This window comes from Petaurus breviceps, unplaced genomic scaffold (genome assembly GCF_028583685.1).
Source record: "Petaurus breviceps papuanus isolate PSGF00001 unplaced genomic scaffold, PetGlider_PUasm1.0 90654, whole genome shotgun sequence".
Lineage (NCBI taxonomy): Eukaryota > Metazoa > Chordata > Mammalia > Diprotodontia > Petauridae > Petaurus > Petaurus breviceps.
Window position 1 is genome coordinate 1,039,908 of NW_027187301.1, and position 22,278 is coordinate 1,062,185.

General features: G+C 39.9%; 1 protein-coding gene across 1 annotated transcript in view; it reads left to right on the forward strand.

Moving 5' to 3' along the window:
- Positions 1 to 22,278, forward strand: part of SLC49A4 (solute carrier family 49 member 4) — a 168,672-nt gene that overhangs the window by 64,783 nt on the left and 81,611 nt on the right. Inside the window, exons 3-4 of the mRNA XM_069064936.1 lie at positions 2,302 to 2,567; positions 20,682 to 20,811. Coding sequence (XP_068921037.1) covers positions 2,302 to 2,567; positions 20,682 to 20,811 — 396 coding nt within the window. The remainder of the gene's footprint in view (positions 1 to 2,301; positions 2,568 to 20,681; positions 20,812 to 22,278) is intronic.

The window sequence follows — 22,278 nt, forward strand, 5'->3', positions numbered from 1 at the left end:
TGAATGGTTTGCCATTTCCTTCTACAGCTCATTTTTCAGATGAGGAAATTGAGGCAAATAAGGTTAAGTGACTTGCCCAGGGTCACACAGATAGTGTGACTAGATTTGAACTGTCAAAGATGACTCTTCCTACCTTTAGACCCAGCCCTATATTCACTGCACCACCTACCTGCCCTTTACATTCACGAGTCCTAATAAAGATCCCTATATTAATATACCATTGGAATTGTGAATTGGTTCAACTGTTCTGGAAAGCAAGTTGGAATTTTGCTAAGAAGATAACAACTACAAGGTAGGTATATGCCAAAGAAGTTGAAGATAGAAAGGGGATCTTTTATACACCAAAAACAGTGTATTAAAAATACATCCTTTGGGGCAGCTAGGTGGTGCAGTGAATAGAGCACCAGTCCTGGAGTCAGGAGGGCCTGAGTTCAAAGTCGTCCTGAGACATTTAAGACAAAAAACTACCTGTGTGACCTTGGGCAAGTCACTTAACCCCTATTGCCCTACCTTCCCCTCTCCAAAAAAAAAATACATCTTCTCCAGTAGCAAGGACAAGTATTAACCTAATTCCTACTCAGCTGTTGTATTTATTCTTCTATTCATTTACTTATTTTTTTATAAACAGCTTGTTTATATAGGTCTGATTGGAGTTGTTTATTTTGGTAATTTTTGTTTAAAGAACCGGAATATAGTATATTGCCCTTGATTGGGGAATGTTTAAACAAGCTGTGGTATATGAATGTAAATAGAATGTTATTGTGTTGTACAAAATGATGAATATGAAGAATATGGAAACTCATGGGAAGATTTATTTGAACTGATTACAAAGTAAAGTGAACAGAACCCAGGAAATATATAATCTGTGTAAAAACTACAACAATGTAAATAGAAGAAAATAATAAAAAATTGAAACTAAGTACTGTGTAATTATAAAAACCAAGCCCGATTCTCATGAAGATATGTAAACAAATACCTCCTCTTTTCCTTGTAGCAGTGGGGAAGCCCAAGTATGAAATGTGTCATACTAGTAAAACTTATTTGATAACTAAGTTTGTTCATCAGCCAACCAAAGTGGGTTACTTCTGCTGAATTGTTCTGTTATTGTTGTTATTGTTTTTATTTTATTCTTTATTATAAGATATGACACTAGAGATGGTGAAGAATGAAATTAATGTAAAAAATAAAAGAGTGATAAAAATTTTAAAATAAACTACTCCTTTGCAGATATGGGGGAGGGGTCTATCAGTGTGGAAAATTACATATACTTCCAGATTTTTTTCAATACACTTATTAGTTATGCTTTTTTTTTCCCCTTCCTCTTTCTTGACGCTAAAAAATTCTTTTTTTTGTGGGATGGCTTTTTGTGTGGAGTGGCACTTTGGGAAAAGAAGAGATGGAGGGGGAAGTTTGGGTGGCATAAAAACAAAAGATATCAATAAAAATTTATTTTAAAAAATTAAGAGGGAAAACATCCCTGGATTGTGCAGTGAGTCCTTAGAGTTCAAATCCCATCCCAACAACTAAAACAGTGGTATCAGATCCAGTACTCTGCCCTTGTCAGGCCACATCTAGAATATTGTATTCAGCTTTAGGCAACACATACCAAGACAGATTGATAAGCTGGACCACTGCCAGAGGAGGTAGCCTAAGATGTATGTACACTGAAAAACGTGTCATATGAAGATTATTTGAAGAAATAAGGTGAGAAAGTAACTTGGAGAGAACATGGTGGGGGGTGGGGGGAAGGGAGGCAGTGTGGTCACACCAAACAAATGTTTTCAATTATTGAAAGGCAGTCATGGGTGATAGGATATTAGGCATATTCTGCTGGGCCCCAGAGGAAGAAAGAAGTAGGATCAGTGAGAGTAGGCCACCAAGTGTGAAGAAAAAAATTTTCTAATAATTAGAACTTTCCAGAAAAAGAATAGGCTTCCCTCAAGAGGTAGTAGCCAGATGATCATTTGCTGCATATACTGTCCAAAAGAGTTCATATTCACGTATAGGCTTGACTTAGTGACCACTGAGCTCCATCTGGCCAGGAGAATCCATCACGTAAGAGACAGCTTCTACACAGAGAGGACAGGACCAGATTTAGGTAAATAGGAAGGTAACTTTCCCAGAGAGGTTCTTTTCATATAAACTAACTCTTCCTTTTGTGTGTTTAAACCATCGTTTCTTAAGAAATGCTTCTCCCCATCTGAAGGTGCCACTTCATATGGCAGAAGATATAGCTAATGTCTCCATCAGGTCTGTGTCACTTGTATGTCACTGTTCTCCTTCCCTCTCCTCCAATTCCAGACTGATCCATGGAGGACAACTGCTCAATGGTTTAGCGGGCCCGACGGTCATGAACGCCGCTCCATTCCTGTCCACGACGTGGTTTTCTGCAGACGAACGAGCTACTGCCACAGCCATCGCCTCCATGCTCAGTTACCTTGGTGGAGCTTGTGCGTTCCTGGTTGGACCTCTTATTGTTCCTGCTCCTAATGAAACATCGCATCTGCTTACCTCAGAAAGTAACAGCATCCATATTAAGGATCGTATAGAGATGGTTTTATATGCAGGTATTCTGAAGTTTCCTTCTCTCTCCTTACATTCCTGCGTCCTTCACCTCAGTCATATTAGAATTTTCCTGAGCATTTGCAGAAAATTCTCACTGTTAAAACATATAATTGCAACATGGATGGTTATTCCTTCATTTCCCCCCCTTTCTTCAGTTTTACTTATTAAGTGATGTCCCTTTCAAACCTGAGGGTGAGGGTGGGGGATCCTCTTGAATATCTTCCAACACCTAAAGCTAAAATCACCATCATCAACAGTAACCACTATGTGTAAACCAGAAGGGCAGCATGGGCTAGTGGTCAGCCTTGGAGTCAAAAATATTTGAGTCTGAGTAGGAAAGTTTCTTAACTTCTCAGTGTCCCCAGTCAATGCTCTAAGGAAGAATTGCTGATGTGCATCTTAGTAGTTTCCACACCAGGAGTTCACTACACCAGTGAAATTACAGCTCTAGGCAGAATCAGTAAGCACTTATTAAACATGTGACCAGCAGAGACAGCCGTGCCCACCAGTTCACATTGTCATGAGGGAGACATATAAACAGCTACACATATACCAGCTGTATACACAGTAAATTGGAGCAGTCTTAGAGGGAAGGCACTAGCATTAAGGGGGATTGGGAAAGACCTATTGCCAATGGTAAGATTTGAGCTGGAACTTGGAGGAAACTGGGAGGAGGTGATAAGGGATGAGAACATTCCCTATAGAGGGATAGAGGTGGGGAGCTGCAGCAAGAAGGCCAGTGTTGCTGGGTCACAGAATGTGGAGGAGGATCAAGTGTGAGAAGACTAGAAAGGTAGGTGGGGGTCAGGAGGTAAAGGGCTTTAAAAGTCAAACAGGGTTTTTCTATTTGATTCTGGAGGTAATAGGGAGCTACTGAAGTTGATTGAATAGGAAAGTGACATGGTTGGACCTTCACTTTAGGAAAGTCACTTTAATACAGGAGCATGGATTGGAGTGGGGAATGACTTGTGACAGGCAGGCAGACCCCCAGCAGGCTGTTGCAGTAGTCCTGGCTTGGGGTGATGAGGGCCTGCCTCAGAGTGGCAGGCGTGTCAGAGGAGAGAAGGGTCACCTTGGAGAGGGGTTGTGAAGGCAGAAGCAGTAGAGCTTGGCAACAAATTGCCTCTGTTGGGGGAGTGAGAGTAAGAAGTCATGAGTGACACCTGTCGTGTCAAGTGACTGGGAGGGTGGTGCCTTGATAGTAATAGGGAGGTTGGTAAGAGGAAAGGTTTTAGAGAAGAAAAATAATAAGTTCCATTTTGTATGTATTGAGTCTGTGCCACATGTAGTTTGGGATGCAAATAGATAATTGGAGATTTCATATTGGAAATCAGGAGAGGAGTTAGGACTGGATAACTAGATCTGAGAATCATCTGCAGTTAACATCTGTGTTATAATTGGAGTCTGGTGAGATCACCAAGCAAAATAATTGTTATTTATCTGGAATGGTTATAGGAATTTGAAGATCTTCCCTGCCCCTTAATACACTTAATAGACTCAAATAGAAATTTGAGGACCTTTCATGATTTGAAAGTAAGCTCTGCCCCCTAACAGGCTGAATGTGCTCATATGGAGCCTGTCGTGGGAGGCTTGTTTTTCAGGAGGCACAACTTTTGTTACTTTGTATTCAAGGAGGTCATGAGGGTTGTGATGTTCTCTGACCCAGGATGAGGCTAGATAGAGATAGAGATATACCTATGATGCAAGGTTTTGCTTTGGGGCTCGCTTTGGGAAGAGTTGTGTGATTTGTCCAGATGAGACTCTGGGCAGCCGTTGAGGCCCCAGCTTTGAAAACTCAGATGTTGGTGCTTCTCCCTCTGGTGACAAACTAGGTATGGATATAATGGCCAGACATCTGGAAGCCCTGTCTGCTGGCCTGTTTTTCTGTCTGTAATTTTTGTCTTCTTGTAACTTCCATTTGTATTCTCTGAAGTTCAGGGTGCTGACTTTTTCCCCTGAACTAAGTAAATGATATCTATGTTTGATTAAAGTAAGATTGTTAACCCTTTTTGAATTGCTTTCCTTTAGAAAAGTAGATCAAAGAACCTGTGCTAGCAGCCATCCTGGGTAAGCTAGGGTGCTTGCTGCTACATTGTCCTTCAAGATGATTGACATTATGAGGTTAAAGTCTTGACTTGCTCTTGAATTGGATGTAAGTGGAGCAGAGCTTTGCAAAGTCTTCAACCTCACTCTCTCCTCCAGAGTCATTAAAGTCTAGTGTCAAGACAAAGGTCAAGACAACTGGCAATGGCTCAGTATGCAGTGAGTGGCCTTGGCCTTTCTAAATCAAGGTCTTTCCCTGGTTTCAGTTTGTCTGAGGCTACCCCAATTCAGTGACTAAGACCTGGCCAAGGGTTGAGACAAAGGATGGCTCAGGAGGAGAGAAGAAAAAGTCAGGCAGAGCCTTGGGAGATATTTATGCTTAGCAGGTGGGACCTGGATGAAGATAGAGCAAAGGAAACATAAAAGAACATTCAGACACGTAGTGGCAAAGGCTGAAAAGAGGTCAAGAAGGATGAGGATTGAGAAAAGGCCAAGAGATTTAACAATTAAGAGATCATTGTTGGCTTTGGAGAGAACAGTTCCTGTTGAGATCAGAAGGCAGATGAGAGAGGGCTTAGAAAAGTCTAAAGCGAAAGGAAGTGAAGGCAACAATTATAGACAGCTTTTTCTAGGAGTTTAGCTATTAAAGGATGAATCGTTAGAGGATACTAACTAGTGGGAATGATTGGATCAAGTTGAGGGCTTCTTGAGAATAGAGGAGTGATGGCTATGTTTATAGGCAGCAGGGAACAGTCAGTCACTAAGCACGTATTAAATGCCCACTGTTTACCAGTCACTTTGCTAAGTGCTGCTGATACAGTCCCTTGCCTTCCAGGAGTTCACAATTGAGTGGGGGAGGCAATGTGCAAACAGTTACGTACACACAAGCTATATACAGGATAAAATTAGAAGTAAAAGAGAGAAGACATTAGAATTGAAGAGGGATTGGGAAAGACTTCTTGTAAAAGGTGTGAGTTTTATCTGAGGCTTGAAGGAAGCCAGGGAAGCCAAGGGACAAGAGATGAAGAGGAAGATCATCAGAAGGATGGGGCATGGCCAGAGTAATGCCTGCAGCCAAGAGCTAAGAGTGTCGTGTTCGGGGAACTTCAAGGAAACCAGTGTCACTGGATCAAAGCGTATGTTGGAGGAGTATAAGGTATAAGAAGACTGGAAAGATGCAGGAAGGTTGTGAAGGGCTTGAACAGCGAGCAGGATTTTTTATTTGATCCTGGAGGTGATGGGAAGCCACTGGAGTTTATTGAGTGCAAGGGTAACACGGTCAGACTCGTGCTTTAGGAAAATCACAGTGATGGCTGAGTGGATTATGAATGGAATAGGAAGAAACTTGTGGCAGGCAGACGTTTTTGGAACATACATTTTCCTCTTTTATGCCTCATTCAATATTAATAATCAGAGGGTAGTGAACAAAATTATCTCCCTTCCATCTTTCAAGTATTCTTACAGGGTTTTGACATGTAGGAAACGCTTTGGTTGTTGAGACTGCATTTTTCACTGCTGAATCAAATGTTTTGGTTCTTTTTAATACTCAATGAACAGTAAGGACTGAGGGATCTTGTATATTCTTTTATCCTTCCAGTCAGTTGTGGAATGGTAAAGATGTGATCTGCTCTGTAATATGATTTACAAAAGCCTTCTTCATTCCCATTTCATACCTTCACCAGTGATGTGCTGTATTTATTTTAAAATGTTTCAAGAGTTGTGAAGGTAAATGTGACAGATTAATAGTAATCATTCTCTGTTACTCTTCTTCTCATTTTTTATTTTGGTAGGAATAAGGTCTGAGATATTGCCCCCCATGCCTTTCATATCATTTCTTCTTTCTTAAACCTTAAGAATTTATCTCACGTATATCCACAAAATCATGTCACCTCCAGCATGATCTTCCTGTGTATACATTTGGTGTAGCCCAGCTATGCACCCCATCTTCATTCACTTTACTTGGCTTTCTTCAGTGTCGTTTATTCAGCATGTACAAGACTGTGATGTTAGAGTCTAACTAGCTCTGCTGGCCTTGATGGTGATATGTGTTTTATCTTGCGAGGTTTCAGTAATTAAAATTTACATTCCTTTGGGCAGAGCACCCAAAGGAAGAGGGTATTTTACCCTATGTGGACATAGGGAAGGGAAGGAAGAATGGAAGGAAGGAAAGAAGGAAGAGCTGTATTGCCTAATTGGCCAGTTCCAGATGGGCCCTCAGTGGGGCACCACCTACTACTACTCACAGAGGTTTTTTTGTCCTTTGTTCTCAAAGAGGACCATGACATCAGGGAAGTGATGCCATGACATGCAAGTGAATTGGATTTAAGTGAGGTAGGGCTGTGCGAAGTTACCTCCCTCAATTTCTCCTCCAGAGCCATCTGGATTCAGTGGCAAGATATAGGTCAGGACTATTGGAGATGGCGCTTACTAACTATGTGGCCACCAACAATCGATTACTTACTTCTCAGACTGTTTTCTCATTTCCACAGTGAGGGGATGCTGTTTTGGCCAGAAACCTTGACGGTCTTCTCACATATAGGTTTGGTTTGGTTTTTTTTTTTTAAACTATGTAAGAGTCCATTCTGTGCCTCATTTCTTACCTAACCTTAATCACTGAATAGGCAGTGAAACTGAGACCTATTAAAGACCTTAGCTTATAAAGGCCAAGGTTCTGGGACGGCTAGGTGGTGCAGTGAGTAAAGCGCCTGCCCCAGAGTCGGAGTCGGGAGGACCTGAGTTCAGATCCGGCCTTGGACACTTAACACCCACATAAAAACCGTGTAACCTTGGGCAAGTTACTTAACCCCAATTGCCCTCCAAAAGGCAAGAAAAAAGAAAAAGAAAGAAAGGCCAAGGTTCCCCTCTGCATACAGGGCCATCTCCAGGTGTCTTGATCTATATCTGGCCACTGGACCCAGATGGCTCCAGAGTGAGAAAGTGAGGCTGGTAGCTTTGCACAGCCCTCCCTCACTTAAATCCAATTCACTTGTATGTTATGGCATCACCTCCCTGGTATCATGGTCCTCTTCCAGAACAAAGGACAAACGACCACAACATGTTATGTACAAATATTTTGATAGATTGGTTCTGTTTTTCATCAGTTATTGGTCTCCTACCATTTTGTCTTTAAATTCCCTTGGGATGTCTTTTCCTAGTTTCACTTCATGCCAGATTTTTAGTTTTTCTTCCACTTCTTGTAGCATTTTAGTTACATTGGTCAAGTGTTTTTAGGAAATGAATGAATGAAAAGCATTTATTTAGTATTTCCTCTGTGCCAAATACTTCTAAGCATGGGAATACCTATTAAAAAATTAAGAGAGCCCATACTCTTAGGAAATACCTTCTAAGGGGAGAGACTATTTTTAGGGGAGCAGTGGCCAGAGAAAGGTTTTTTCTTTTTGAAAAGTCATAGAACTGGTGAATGAGGCAATAAGAGCACATATTGACAGACCTTTTCTAATAGCAATGACATTATTGATCTAATTGTGACACAGCTGTTGAGATGTGTACTCTTCTATCCATTTGCCATTTTTTGATGTAAACGGCTTGTTTAAATAGGTCTGATTGGAGTTGTTTTAATTGTATACTATATCTTTTTCTCATTTTTTTGTTCTTTTTTAATAATGTTGAACTTTGCTCTAACACCTCAGTGGTTCAACTGTATTGGTGATTTGGGAATAGCTGCAGTGTTCATAATGAGTTTTATTATCTGGTAAAAATGTCCATTTTTTACATTAATTTGTGTTCCAGCATATTTAATCTTTCAGCTCTCTACTCAAAGGAAATATTCATTATATACAGGCCTGAGGCATTTGTGTAGCCCCAAACCCTTAGCCTCTTTTATTTTATTCCTGAATCATATTTTCAATATATTTTTGTTATCCTTCTGATGTTCACCTTTGCATTGAAGTCACAAGAGTGTTAAGGTATAAGTTGATTTAATTTAGAGGGCTTTATTAAGTACAAAGAATTTTTCTACCTTCTAATCCTCTGCAACAGATGTGGTTGTATAAGCTACAGTTATTTTGATGGTCATATTTTTGCAATTGCTTATCATGAGCACTGCAATACAGGATGACCAGCTGTCCTCTGAAATTATGTTTCTTATTGCATCTGGATGCTCAGTAAAACCCATTCCACCAGTATATGCAGGGTGACTGACCAGGATTAGGGATGCATTGTGAAGCCAGCACACAAAATGAAGCTATTTTACTCAAAAAGAGAGAAACCAGGGGTGATCATTCTCTTTAATGTAGTGCTTAGGTAGGGTGGGTATCTGTCAAAAAATGTCTTACCAGCCTGATTCCAGGGACTGGAGCGAGGGGGAGCCTGACTCCTTACACGTGACACAAGCAGCAACAAAAAATACCTAAGAGAAAAGAAACAGATAAAAAAGGCACAAGAAAAACCAAACCACATTTTTTAAAATGGCCAAGTGTGATACTGATGACATTGTGTAGTGCTGTATAACAGTCATTTCCTCTACAGCAGCAGAAGCAGTGGTGATATACAAAGAAACAGTGGGAGCGGCTAGGTGGCACAGTGAGTAGAGCTCTGGCCCTGGAGTCTGGAGGACCGGGGATTGGTTCTGGCCTCAGACACTTAACACCAACACAAAAAAATTGGCCGTGTCACCTTGGGCAAGTTACTTAATCCCAATTACTTCAAAAAAAAAATAACAAACAGTGCAAGTCTGCCTCACAAGATGGACTCAGGTGCATAAGAACACATTCGAAGAAATGAAGCAAGAGTTGGCAGTGCTGAGACGATCACAAGACCAAATAAAAGGAGAGCTCAAAGGTCGTGCTTTGTCACACAGCACAGGAATCTATGTGCATTCAGGCCTCCTCATCTCCAGCACAGTACTAGGGGTCAGAATCCAGAGAAGGTAATCTAGAACACATGGCCGGAGAGAATGTGCAGGGCCTGGATGGTATAAGTTATAGAATGTCAGGGTTAGTTTTCTTGTGATGGATGCATCACTGTGACCTGTTTGATTTTCAAGATTTTCCTGCCACCTGTTTCTCTTGGACCTGTAGAGGGGTAAAAGCATGTATTAAGTTGAGATTTTTGTATATCCATTTCTTAGTAAAACAGAACAGATTAATTAGAAGTCACCAGATAATCTTCTGTGAACTTGATGTGTTATTTTCTTCCCCCCCCCCCCCCGCTCGTCTACCTTTTATTTAAAAAATTTTTAAGTTGTTTTTTTCTTTGATGTTTTGTTTTTGCATTGCCTAGATTTTCCTCTATATTCCTCTCTCCTCACCTTCCCTTTTCTTCAAGAGAGCCAGCCTGGGGTTATAGGAAAGTAGCTTGCATATGTTGAATTAAGGAGATTGCTTTCCTAATCTATGTAATAGCACTCTGTATTTCTCTAGTGCATTACAGGTGCAAAGCCCTTTCCCATTCACTTTCTCAGTTGAGTTGCACAAAAACGTTTGGAATCCTTGGTGTGAGAGAACAGAAGGGAAGTCTACAAAGTCTCTCATTAGTAAATAGCATGCTTAAACCTGGGTCTTGTGGCAGCATATCTGATTTGCTGTCTCTTCTGCTACACTGTCTCTCATAAGAGACAAGAAGAAATACAGAGGTTTCAAGAAACTAAACAAAACTGCAAACCTAGTCATGTTCTTAAAATATGCATTAAATTGTTTTATTGTAATATTTGCTATAATTTTTAAGTAGTAAAAACGATACATTGTAGAAATTGCTCCTTTTTTTTGCTACGAAATTACTACCACTATCTCCCTTTGATGCAGTGCTTCACTTATGTTATGACATTTGATCTTTACAACAGTCCTGAGCCAGTTGCCTGGATCACACACAGAGCTCACAAGTGAAGCAGAATTAGAAGTCAGGTCTCTGACTCCCAGTACAGCCTCGTCTGCTTTCCACTCTCCATACTGCAAAAGCGGAGACAGATCTTTGGTTTAGATCCAGTTTTTAAACTAGAATTTGAAAAGTTACTTCTTGATTATTGGAGCATGAAAGGTGTAGTTTATGGTTTCACCATCTGTAATCACAGACTAGCTTCTTATCACAACCATATTTCTGGACTTCATCTGTCATTTCATGTGTTGTGGCAATGTAAAATAATTTTAATATTAATTTAAGCATATATAATTATAAAAGTAAATTTTTAAACAGTATGCACTGCAAAGATAAATAGAAGTTATTTTAAAAATATTTTTTGGGAACGGAGTCAAGATGGAGGAGTAGAAGTACAACCTCCAAGTGGCTCCAGCTTCCACCTCCCCCAATCCATGTAAAAAGGTGACTCTGAACAAACTTTGGAGCTGCAGAACCCACAAAATGACACAGAGAAGCTAACCTCCTGCTGAGGACAGTCCAGCAGGCTGGCAGGAATTGGCCAGCACAGTGCTCTGGGAGCCGAGCCCAGCCCCAAGCTGAGGCTTTAGCCCCAGGGCGGGCCTGACCAGCCACTGGCCAGAGGCACTCCAGATCAGCAGCAGCTGTGGCCATTTCCAGATTTATCAACACATAGATGCAAAGGACAAAGTGAGAGGTCAGTGCAGTCTGGACTTTGGGACTAGTAAGTGGGAGTACGTTGGAGTATATTGGCTTTCGCCCCTGGGGCAAGAGAGATGCCGGCACAGCCAGCCAGCGCCATGAGGCAGCTTCAGCTCCTGGCCTGCAGAGTGTAGGGGGACCAAGCACCAGTCTGAGGGGTAATCGCTCTTGCTTTAACCTGCTTGGATCTGGATTGCAGTCTAGGGTAGAGGTCCTGGGGAGTGTGTCCAACTTGCCACAGTGAGGGCACCCATCTAATACCTCTGGCAACTGAGAAAACCCCAGCATTTGGGATGAAAGCTCCCCTGTCTGGTGGCAGAGTCCTACTGTGGCAAAAAGCCCAGGGGTCAAATGACTGAGGAGCAACATGACCAGGGAAAGGAAACAAAGCAGACAGAAGATTCCAACATTAGACTCCTATTTTGGGGACCAAAAGGAGCAAAGCATGGAACAGGAGGAAAACAGTGAAGTCCTGCTCCAAAAGCTTCTAAGGAAAATAAGAGCTGGTTACAGGCCATAGAGGACCTTAAGAAGCAGATAAGAGAAGTGGAGGAAAAATTGGGAAGAGAAATGAGAATGATGAAAGAAAATTATGAAATGAGAGTCAACAGCCTGACTGAGGAAAATAACACCTTAAAAAATAGACTAACTCGGGGCGGCCACGTAGCACAGTGAGTAAGAGCACCGGCCCCAGAGTCGGGATGATCTGGGATCGAATCCAGGCTCAGATACTTACCACCACACCCAGAAATAACTGCCCTAACCCCAATTGCTTTAAAAAAAATAGACTAACTCAAATGGCAAAAGAGGCTCAAAAAGGCAATGAGGAAAAGAATGCCTTAAAAAGCTGAATTTGCCAGATGGAAAAAGAATCTTAAAAGCTCACTGAGGAGAATCATTGCTTCAGAATTAGATTAGAGCAAATGGAAGCTAATGACTTTATGAGAAATCAAGATGCTGTTAAACAGATCCAAAAAGAAGGCAATGTGAAATATCTCATAGGAAAAACCATTGACATGGAAAATAGATCCAAGAGAGATAATTTAAAAATTATTGGACTACCTAAAAGCCATGATCAAAATAAGAACCTAGAAATCATCCTCCAGGAAGTTCTCAAAGAAAACTGCCCTAATGTTTTAAAACCAGAGGGCAAAATAGATATTGAAAGAATCCGCCGATCACCTCCTGAAAAAGATCCCAAAAAGAAAACTCCTAGGAATATTACAGCCAGGTTCTGGAATTCCCAGATTAAGGAGAGAATATTACAAGCAGCCAGGAAGAAACAATTTGAATATTGTGGAAACACAATCAGGATAACCCAGGATCTGGCAGCTTCTACACTGAGGGATCAAAGGGCTTGGAATATGATATTCTGGAGGTCAAAGGAGCTGGGATTAAAACTAAGAATCACCTACCCAGCAAAACTGAGTATCATGTTTCAAGGGAAAATATGGTCAATATTCAGTGCAATAGAGGACTTTCAAGCATTCTTGATGAAAAAACCAGAGTTGAATAGAAAATTTCACATTTAGATACAAGAAGCAAGAGAAGCGTGAGAAGGTAAACAGGGAAAAGAAATCATAAGGAACTTAAAAGTTGAACTATTAACATTCCTACATGGAAAAACAATAATTGTAACTGATGAAACTTTGTTTACAGGTATACATAGACAGAGGGCACAGGACCAATTTATCAGGAACAGATGATACTTAAAAGGTGAAATTAAGAGGTGAGAGAGGAATATAATGAGAGGAGATGAGGAGAGAAAGAATGGGGTAAACTATCTTGTAAAGAAGAGGCAAGGGAAAATGGTTACAATGGAGGGGAAGAATAGGAAGGCAAAAGGGAATAGGTCAACCTTATTCTCATTGAATTTGACTTGGGGAGGGAATGAAATACACACTAAATAGGGTATCTCACCCTACAGGAGAGTAGGGGGGAAGGGCATGAGAGGGGGGCTGATAGAAGGGAGGGCAGGCGGGGGAGGGGGGAGGGAAATTGGAAGCACCCACTTTTGAAAAGGAACAAGATCAAAGTAGAGAATAGAACAAGTGGCAGGTGGGATAGGAAGGAGGGAAATATAGTCAGTCTTTTACAATATATCTACTATGTTATTGTTTTGCATTGGCTACTCATGTAGAAACTATACTGAACTGCTTATCTTCCCAGTAAGGGTGGGTGACAAGGGAGGAAGGGAATGAATCTTTAATTCAAAGTTTTAAAATCAAATGTTTAAATATACATACACACACACTATTATTAATACTATTTTACATGTAATTGGGAAATAAGATATACAGGCACTTGGCCATAGAGATCCACCGTGCCCTCCTGGAAAAGTCAAAAGAGGTATGGGAGAAAATGTGCGAGAGAGCAGATTGGTGGAGGGGATATCCTGTGGGACTGCTATTTTGGGGCGGTGGGTAGGGGAAAAATGGGGAGAAAATTTGTAACTCAAAATCTGGTGGAAATGTATGATGTAAATCAGAAGTTAATAAAGCATTTGAAAAAAAAATCATTTTGAAATTTAAATTACCCTTGCCACTGCCTCTTTCCATTAATGCAAATAACCAAGAATTGACTGTAATTTTTTTAATGAGAGATTCTGAAATCATCTGATATATAGATAAGGAAACTACAGTAAGGAAGAAAAGCTAAGCATTACAATGATGTTTATTTGGCATTCAAGGGCAAGATTCAAAATTGTCCATTTCTAATTGCACCCTTGAACAAAATTCTTTGTAATTAAATGTTATGTGGGTTTATTTTGCTTTATAAACAGTATTTTCCCGTTAAAAATTAGTTGGAAACTAAATCATATAGTGCAGGGGTTTGTAAACTGAGATCATAAGCTTTTTATAAAAAATATTTTTATTAATTTTATTTCAATAGAATTGATTTCCTTTGAAATTCTGCATATTTTATGCATTTAAAAACATTATTCTGAAAAGGGGTCTATAGGCTTCACCAGATTTGTCAAGGAGTCCATGATACAAAAAAGGACCCCTCATCTAGTCTTGATCCCTTTGACTTTTATAGCCAAAGAAAGTGAGAGCCAGGACAAGTAATTGACTTGCCTTGAATCAAATTATCATTTAGTGTAGAGCCATGATTAAAGCCCAAATCTCCTGACTCCAGTCCAGTGCTTTTCCTATGTTAACTCTTGTTATTTGTAAAATTAATTTTCATAAATAATATTTTCTCACTGTCTTCTGTTATTTATTGAGATACTTTAATATTATTTCTGAGTATTATCCAGTTAGTGATGATTCTTAACATTTCAGTCTTAAATTTCCCTGCCAAGTAATTAATGAATTGTAAATAAACACTTAAATATGCTAAACCATAAGGAGTTCCTAATTAGGGCAACTCATTTCTGAAGGGACAATGTTCCTGTAATACGGAAGTAATAACCCTTTAATTTATCTGTTATATGATTTATAAAAGTCCTGACTGTATCTGACTTTTAGAAGTTCAGAGATTTTCAAAGGGTGTGGCCAGATCTTAATCTAAAGTTCTTCAGTACCTTTGTTTTGAGTGCCAGTTCTTATTATAGAAGATGTAAATGATGGAGAATCTTTGTTCTTACTCAACTGCACACTGTGACCTTTAAGAGTACATTTACTGTGTTTTAATTCGGCACAGTTTGAAATTAATAATCCTTGCCTGTTACCACACTTTAAAAAAAAAAAACTCCATTCTGGATGCTAGGGCAAGATAAAAGTACTGCTTAGTACTTTTACTAGTAGGTTTAGATTCTTTAGATCTTTAGGTCCACTGTTTTGCTGAAGCAAATGTCCTCCACAGGATCCTATGAAAGTTACTAAACTATGCCTCTTCATTGATGCCACTGCAGGGCAAGTACTTAGGGAGGAAAGAGACTGAGGGAAAGATGCTCTAAATATTAGAAATGTTTATGGAAACACTTTCTGTAGCAGCAAAATGGAAATTAAGCAAGTGTTCATAAATTAGAGAAGGGCCAGATTATGATCTATGAATGAAATACAAAACAATTGCTTTGAAAGCGGTAACAGCTGAGAAACTTGTGGAAGCTGGTGTGAATTAAAGCTGAATGAGGTAATCAAGAGAATAGTATATTTGAGGATCACAAAGGTTGTAAAGAAAAACAACACTAGTGGGGCGGCCAAGTGGCGCAGTGAGTAAGAGCGCCGGGGTCAGGAGACCAGAATCGGTTCCGGCCTCAGATACTTGGTATCCACACAAAATAACGGGCCAAGTAACCTTGAGCAAGTTACTTAACCCCAATTGCTTAAAAAAAAAAAACACTAGAAGTCATTAGCACTCAGATAAGTGCAGTCATTAATCTTTACTCTAGCAGCCTGATGAGGAAGCATCTTGGTAGAGATGTGGGGGGAGCATAGGACAATAAGAACTGCTTGCTCAAATAGCAGATTTATAAAAAGTATCTCTGTATAGAGGCCTATCAGCACCCATGTCCTGACTGACGCTCAGTTTTACACTAATCTGTCTTTTTGGCTGGTTGGACTGAATTATGCTTGGTATACACCATTGTACTGAGGGGTTTATTAAGCTACAGCACATAATACAAGGTATGTACTTTATCAACTTTGCCATTTGTTGGCCTGTTTCTTTGATGCCAGGGAGGGTTCTGTTTGGAGGAAAGAGCACTCTTTGGAAGTGACGGCAGTGAGTTTTGTTGTGGTTTTGTTTTTTTTTTCTTCTTAGTTTTCAACACTCATTTCCACAAGATTTTGAGTTCCAGATTTTCTCCCCATATCTCCCCTTCCCCCCACCCCAAGATGCCATGCATTCTGATTACCCCTCCCCCTAGTCTGTCCTCTCTTCTATCACCTTCCCCACCTCATCCCCTTCCCCTGTTACTTTCTTGTAGGTCAAGATAGATTTCTATACCCATTGCCTTATTTCCCAGTTGCATGTAAAGATAATTTTTAACATTTGTTTTGAAAACTTTGAGTTCCAAATTCTCTCCCTTCTTCCCTCCCCACCAACCCTCATTGAGAAAGCAAGTAATTCAACATAGGCCACACATGTATAGTTATGTAAAATACTTCCATAATAGTCATGTTGTGAAAGACTGTTTTTCCCTCCATCCTATCCCACCCTCCATTTATTCTGTTTTCTCCTTTGACCCTGTCCATTTTCAAGTGTTTGTTTCTGATTACCCCCTCCCTTAATCTTCCTTTCCTTCTACCATCTTTCCCTTGCCCCCTCCCCCCTAATTTCCTGTAGGATATGATACCCAAGTGAGTGTGTATGTTTTTCCCTCCTTAAGCCAAATCCAAGTAAGGTTCACTCATTCCCTCTCACCTGCTTCCTCTTCCCTTCCATTGTGAATGCTTTTTCTTGCCTCTTTTATGTGAGATAATTTACACCATTCTATCTCTTCCTTTCTCCTTTTCCCAATGTATTCCTCTCTCACCCTTTAATTTTACTTTTTAGATCTCATCCCTTCATATTCAGCTCACTCTGTGCCTTGTCTCAGTCTATCGATAGATAGGTAGATAGATGTAGATAGATATAGAGGTGTGTGTGTGTGTGTGTGTGTGTGTGTGTGTGTGTTCCCTCTAATATTGAGAAAGGTCTCATGAGTTACAAATATCTTTCCATGTAGGAATGTAAACAGTTCAACTTTAATAAGTCCCTTATAATTTCTCTTTCTTGTTTACCTTTTCATGCTTTTCTTGAATCTTATATTTGAAAGTCAGATTTTCTATTCAGCTCTGGTCTTTTCATCAAGAATGCTTGAAAGTCCTCTATTTCAGTGAATATCTATTTATTCCCCTGAAGAATTATACTCAGTTTTGCTGGGTAGATGATTCTTGGTTTTAATCCTAGCTCCTTTGACCTCTGGAATATCATATTCCAAGCCCTCTGATCCCGTAATGTAGATGCTGCTAGATCTTGTGTTATCCTGTTTTCTTGATTCCACAGTATTTGAATTATTTCTTTCTGGCTGCTTGTAATATTTTTTCCTTGACCTAGGAACTCTGGAATTCAACTACAGTAATCCTAGAAGTTTTCCTTTTGGGATCACTACCAAGAGGCAATTGATGGATTCTTTCAATTTCTATTTTACCCTCTGGTTCTAGAATATCAAGGCATTTTTCCTTAATAATTTCTTGAAAGATGATGTCTAGGCTCTTTTTTTGATCATGGTTTTCAGGTAGTCCAATAATTTTTAAATTATCTCTCTTAGATCTATTTTTCAGGTCAATGGTTTTTCCAGTGAGTTATTTCACATTGTCTTCTATTTTTTCATTCTTTTGGTTCTGTTTTATAATTTCTTGATTTCTCATAAAGTCATTAGCTTTCATTTGCTCCACTCTAATTTTTAAGGAATTACCTTCTTCAGTGAGTTTTTGGACCTCCTTTTCCATTTGACCAATACTGATTTTTAAGATATTTTTTTCATTGGCTTTTTGGACCTCTTTTGCCATTTGCGTAAGTCTGTTTTTTAAGGTATTTTCTTTAGTGTTTTGGGAGGCCTCCTTTATCAAGCTGTTGACTTGTTTTTCATGATTTTCTTGCATCACTCTCATTTCTCTTCCCAATTTTTCCTCTACTTATCTTACTTAATTTTCAAAATCCTTTTTGAGCTCTTCCATGGCCTGCAACCAATTCATATTTTTCTTAGAGGCTTTTGATGTAGGAGCTGTTGACTTTGTTGTCTTTATCTGGTTGTATGTTTTGATCTTCTTTGTCACCAAAGTAAGATTCTGTAATCTGAGGTTTTTTATGCTGTTGGCTCATCTTCTCAGCCAAATAATTGACTTTCTGCTTCTTTGTCAAGGTAGGACTCTGCTTCCAGTGGGGCTGGGGCTGGGTGTGGTTGTGCTGTCCCAAGCTTCAGGGGGTTTGTGCAACTGTTTTCAGAGATCCTTCCAGGGGCCTGTAAATTTTCAGCTCTTCCAAGTTGGTATGATTAAAGAAGAGGTATTTAGTCCTTTCTTGGCCTGTGCTCTATTCTGTGAGTGAACACTAGGACTCTTTTCTGCCTTGGAATTGTGAGAAGGGTCCCTTCTCCACTGCCTCCACAAACTCCGCCATACCAGTGTTCCTCTTGACCCCAGAATCACCACCTAGGACTATAACCCAGATCCAAGTGGGGCAAAGCAAGAGAATTGTGTCTCAGTTCCAGCAAAGAGATACTCGCAATCTCTTATCAGCCACTTGATTCCCACTACCACCTGTGGATCTAGAATTCTGGAAACGCTTGCTGCTGCTGCCACCCCCACCTCCCCAAGACTAGGGCCAGACTGTGCTCTTCTCTCACCCAGGTCCGACAGAGTTTTTCCCAGTGACCTTCTACATTGTCCTTGGTGTTTGTGGGTTGAGAAGTCTGGAAAGTGCCACACCTGCCAGAGATTGTCCCCTGAGGCCTGCTCCAGCCCCATCTGTGACGGAGTATCCCATGTTGCACCGCACTCCTCTCCTAGCCCACTGTGATCTTTCTTTCCTCTTGACCTTTCAGGTTGTCTTGGGCCAGAGATTTGTTTTACTCTGTCATTTTGTGGTTTCTGTATCTCTAGAATTTGTTTAGAGTCATTTTTACAGGTATTTAGAGGGGTTTGGAAGAAAGCTCCAGCAAGTCCCTGCTTTTACCCCACCTTCTTGGCTTTGCCCCCAGTGGTTTTTTATAAAAGCATAACCAAACCATTTTTAGAAAAGGAAATGCCCTCATTGTATACTCTAGGGGAAGATATGATCTCTTGCGTAGGCCCCAAACATGATAGGGATTTGCAGGATATAGTTATTCTTCTGGGGAGGAGGGGTTGTTTCTATTCTGTAATATGCCTACCTACATTACCTTAATTTTCATATCCTTTTACTGCTCTATTAATTTCTTATTCAGATGCCCTTCTGGTTTGTTCAGAACTTCCTCTGTTTACCACATCTTTGCAAATATCACAGGCCTCCTTTATGCCTCAAAGTATCATCTTATGGTTGAAAGCAAAGCCTTATATATATCTTTTCTGAATTTTTTCTGAATTACTATTTTAATTTTTATTAACTTAATAAATATAATTAATTCTGGTAAAAAAAATCTAATCGTCCTAGACTCATTGATTTCCCTTTTACAGCGATATTTTATTTGTTTTTGCCCCATTTTTATCTCATGTATTGTACCTGTTTTTAATGCTCTGATTTCTCATATCCAGCCAAGTTTAAGGAAGTACTGCTTCTCATATGAACAGTAAACCTGGCACCCAGAGAGGAGGAACTTAATTTCTACTTGTCAGTGTGGTAGGGGATATGTAGCAATCTACCACATGAGACAAGCCAGAATAAAGGAGAAAAGTGCTAATGAGGACATTTAGGTGGTTCCGTAGATAGAGTGTCAGGCCTGGAGTCTGGAAAGCTCATCTTCTCAAGTTCAAATCCAGCCACAGACATTTGTTAGCTGTGTGACCTTGAGCAAGTCACTTAGCCTCTATTTGCCTCAGTTTCCTGTTCTGTAAAATGGGGATAATAACAGCACTTGCCTCTCCCACAGTTGTGAGGTATAAATGAGATAATATTTGTAAAGTGCTTAGCCTAGTGCCTGGCAGATAGAAACTATATACATGTTAGAAAGTAGTAGGAGTAGTAGTGATGGTGCTATTGGTAATGGTTAGTAGGACTTTTGTGTGTTTGTTTTTAGTTTAGTCATTCTTCAGTCATGTCTGACTCTTTGTGACCCCATTTGGAATCTTCTTGGCAAAGATACTGGAGTGCTTTGCCATTTCCTTTTCCACTTCATTTTACATATGAGGAAACTGAGGCAAACAGGGATTTTTGCCCAGGGTCACACAGCTAGTAAATGTCTGAGACTGGATTTGAACTCAGGTCTGCCAGACTCCGGGTCCAGAGCTCTTCATTGCACCACCTAGTGGCCTAGTAGCAGCAGCCAAACAAGATTCATCTCCACCTATACAGACCCACAACTCTTCAGAAAGAGAGACTGGAGACAAAACACACCACAAAGAAATACTCCAACTTACAGCACAAGTTATTTGAATATGTTTAAAATGTACTTTGTGCGAAAGAAGCTAGGAAAAAATTAGACTGGTGTGGGAGGTAGGCCAGAAGCTTCTGAAACTTCGAGTGTCTTGAGCACCAGAAATCCTAGTGTAGTTAAGAGGGTTAAGGTTTGGCAGATTCTGGCAATGATTTTGCCTCTCCTTCCCCAGCCTATTACCCCAGAGGAAGCCACCCACCTCACTAAGATAGGGAACAATAAGCTATGAACTCAAATACAATTTTTAGTGGGGAGGCAGCTGTGGTGCAGGTACTTTGAAGGCACTCCAGCGGTCTTTCCTGTTGAATTTTTGCCCTCTGATTGTTCAGATTTTCCATTGTTAATTAGAATGCATGTTCTTTTAGAACAGGGAGCATGCCTACAATTTTTTTTGAAGCCCTAACACCCATGGTCAATAAGTATGTAATGAGCACTTAATAGATGCTTGGAATCAATAATAAATGCTGTATTTGACATCTAAAATTGTTGCATAGTGACTGGTTAATCGCTTTGGCTCTTTTGTTCCTCTCTCTTTCAGAATTTGGGATTGTATGCCTGACATTTTTTGCAGCAATTGCCTATTTTCCAACCCGGCCTCCATTTCCCCCTAGCGTGGCTGCAGCAAGCCAACGGCTAAGTTATAGACGGAGTTTCTGTAGGCTCTTAAGGTAAGTGAATGTTCTTAGGGTTGCTTCATGATTTTACTTAGCAGTTTAAAAGACATTTCCAGTTTTTTGGGGGGTCTAATAAAAAAGGAAATTATCTAGGAAAGTCTTCAAGCAATATTGTTAAGCAAGTGAGTGCGAAATGTGTGGTTGCGTATCTAGATGATTTCTTCAGCCAAAAATAAAAAGAAATTTAGCATGAAAAATTTTATTGTAAAAAGATAATTTATTTACTGTCATTTTGCCATTATATAAAAAATACATCATAGCTTTACAGTACTAACAGTCCTATAGTTGAGTTCTTCTGAACTACACATAAAGCTATCCCTGAAAATATTCAGACATACATTAAAAAAATTATACATGTGGCTTTTCTCCTTGTATGTATTGCTGGACTCAATTCTTTCAAGTGATTATGATGTCTTGGAAAGAGCTATGAACTTGGAGTTACAAGATCTGAGTTCGGATCCTGGCTCTGCCATTAATAATCTATGTAACCTTGGACAACTCACTTAACCTCTTAATAGAGTAAGGAAAATGAGATGGCTCCTGAGGTCTTTTCTAGCTTTAGGTATGATACCTTATGCTTAGTGTGACAGGGAAAGCAACTAAATATGTATAGCTAATAGTTTGTTGTTCAGTTGTGTCCAACTCTTCACAATCCCATGGACTATAGCATATTAATACTTGGGGTTTTCTTGGCAAAGAAAATGGAGTGATTTGCCATTTCTTTCTCTAGAAGACTGAGGCAAACAGGTTAAGTGACTTGCCCAGCTAGCTCAGTATCTGAGGCTAGATTTAAACTCAGGTTTTCCTGACTCCCAGCACTCTGTCCACTGAACCATCTAGCTACCTCTCTCTCTATATAACTAATAGCTATCTTACTTTTAATTTCCAGAGACTTATGGCATGTTTCAAGGTGCCAAGATTCTATATACTCAATTTGTTGGCATAACTTAAATTTAATTGGATGGTCACAGATGTTCCCAGTACAGAATTTAATCCTTTGGGTTCCTATTGCATCATAAATAAAAGTTGCATCTTTTGCTCTGACTCAGGAAAACACACTTTACGTTGTTTATTAGTAGTGGTGAATTTTTGTACATGATTTCAGTCTGCCCCTTGTGATCCATAACACACATTTGATGCATGGCTGGCAATAGTTAAAATGTCTCTAGTGTTGGAAGTGAATTACTTCTCTGTGCAAAGCTAACCTGGCCCACGAAGGGATCACATCAGCGATCTTGTCCTCATTTACACTATGGTATAAGTGGCAAAGCTGACTGACCATCAGTACTTGCTAGCTTGTTTTTACTACAACCAGAGAAGGCAATTTCTTCCCCTTTTTTTGTAGCTGTCAGTTTGTCATGTTTTTACCTAATGAATGAGTATACAGTGTGTGCACACATACACATACTCTCTCTCTCTCTGTCTCTCTGTCTCTCTCTATTTAAGAATTTGTCCTGGGCC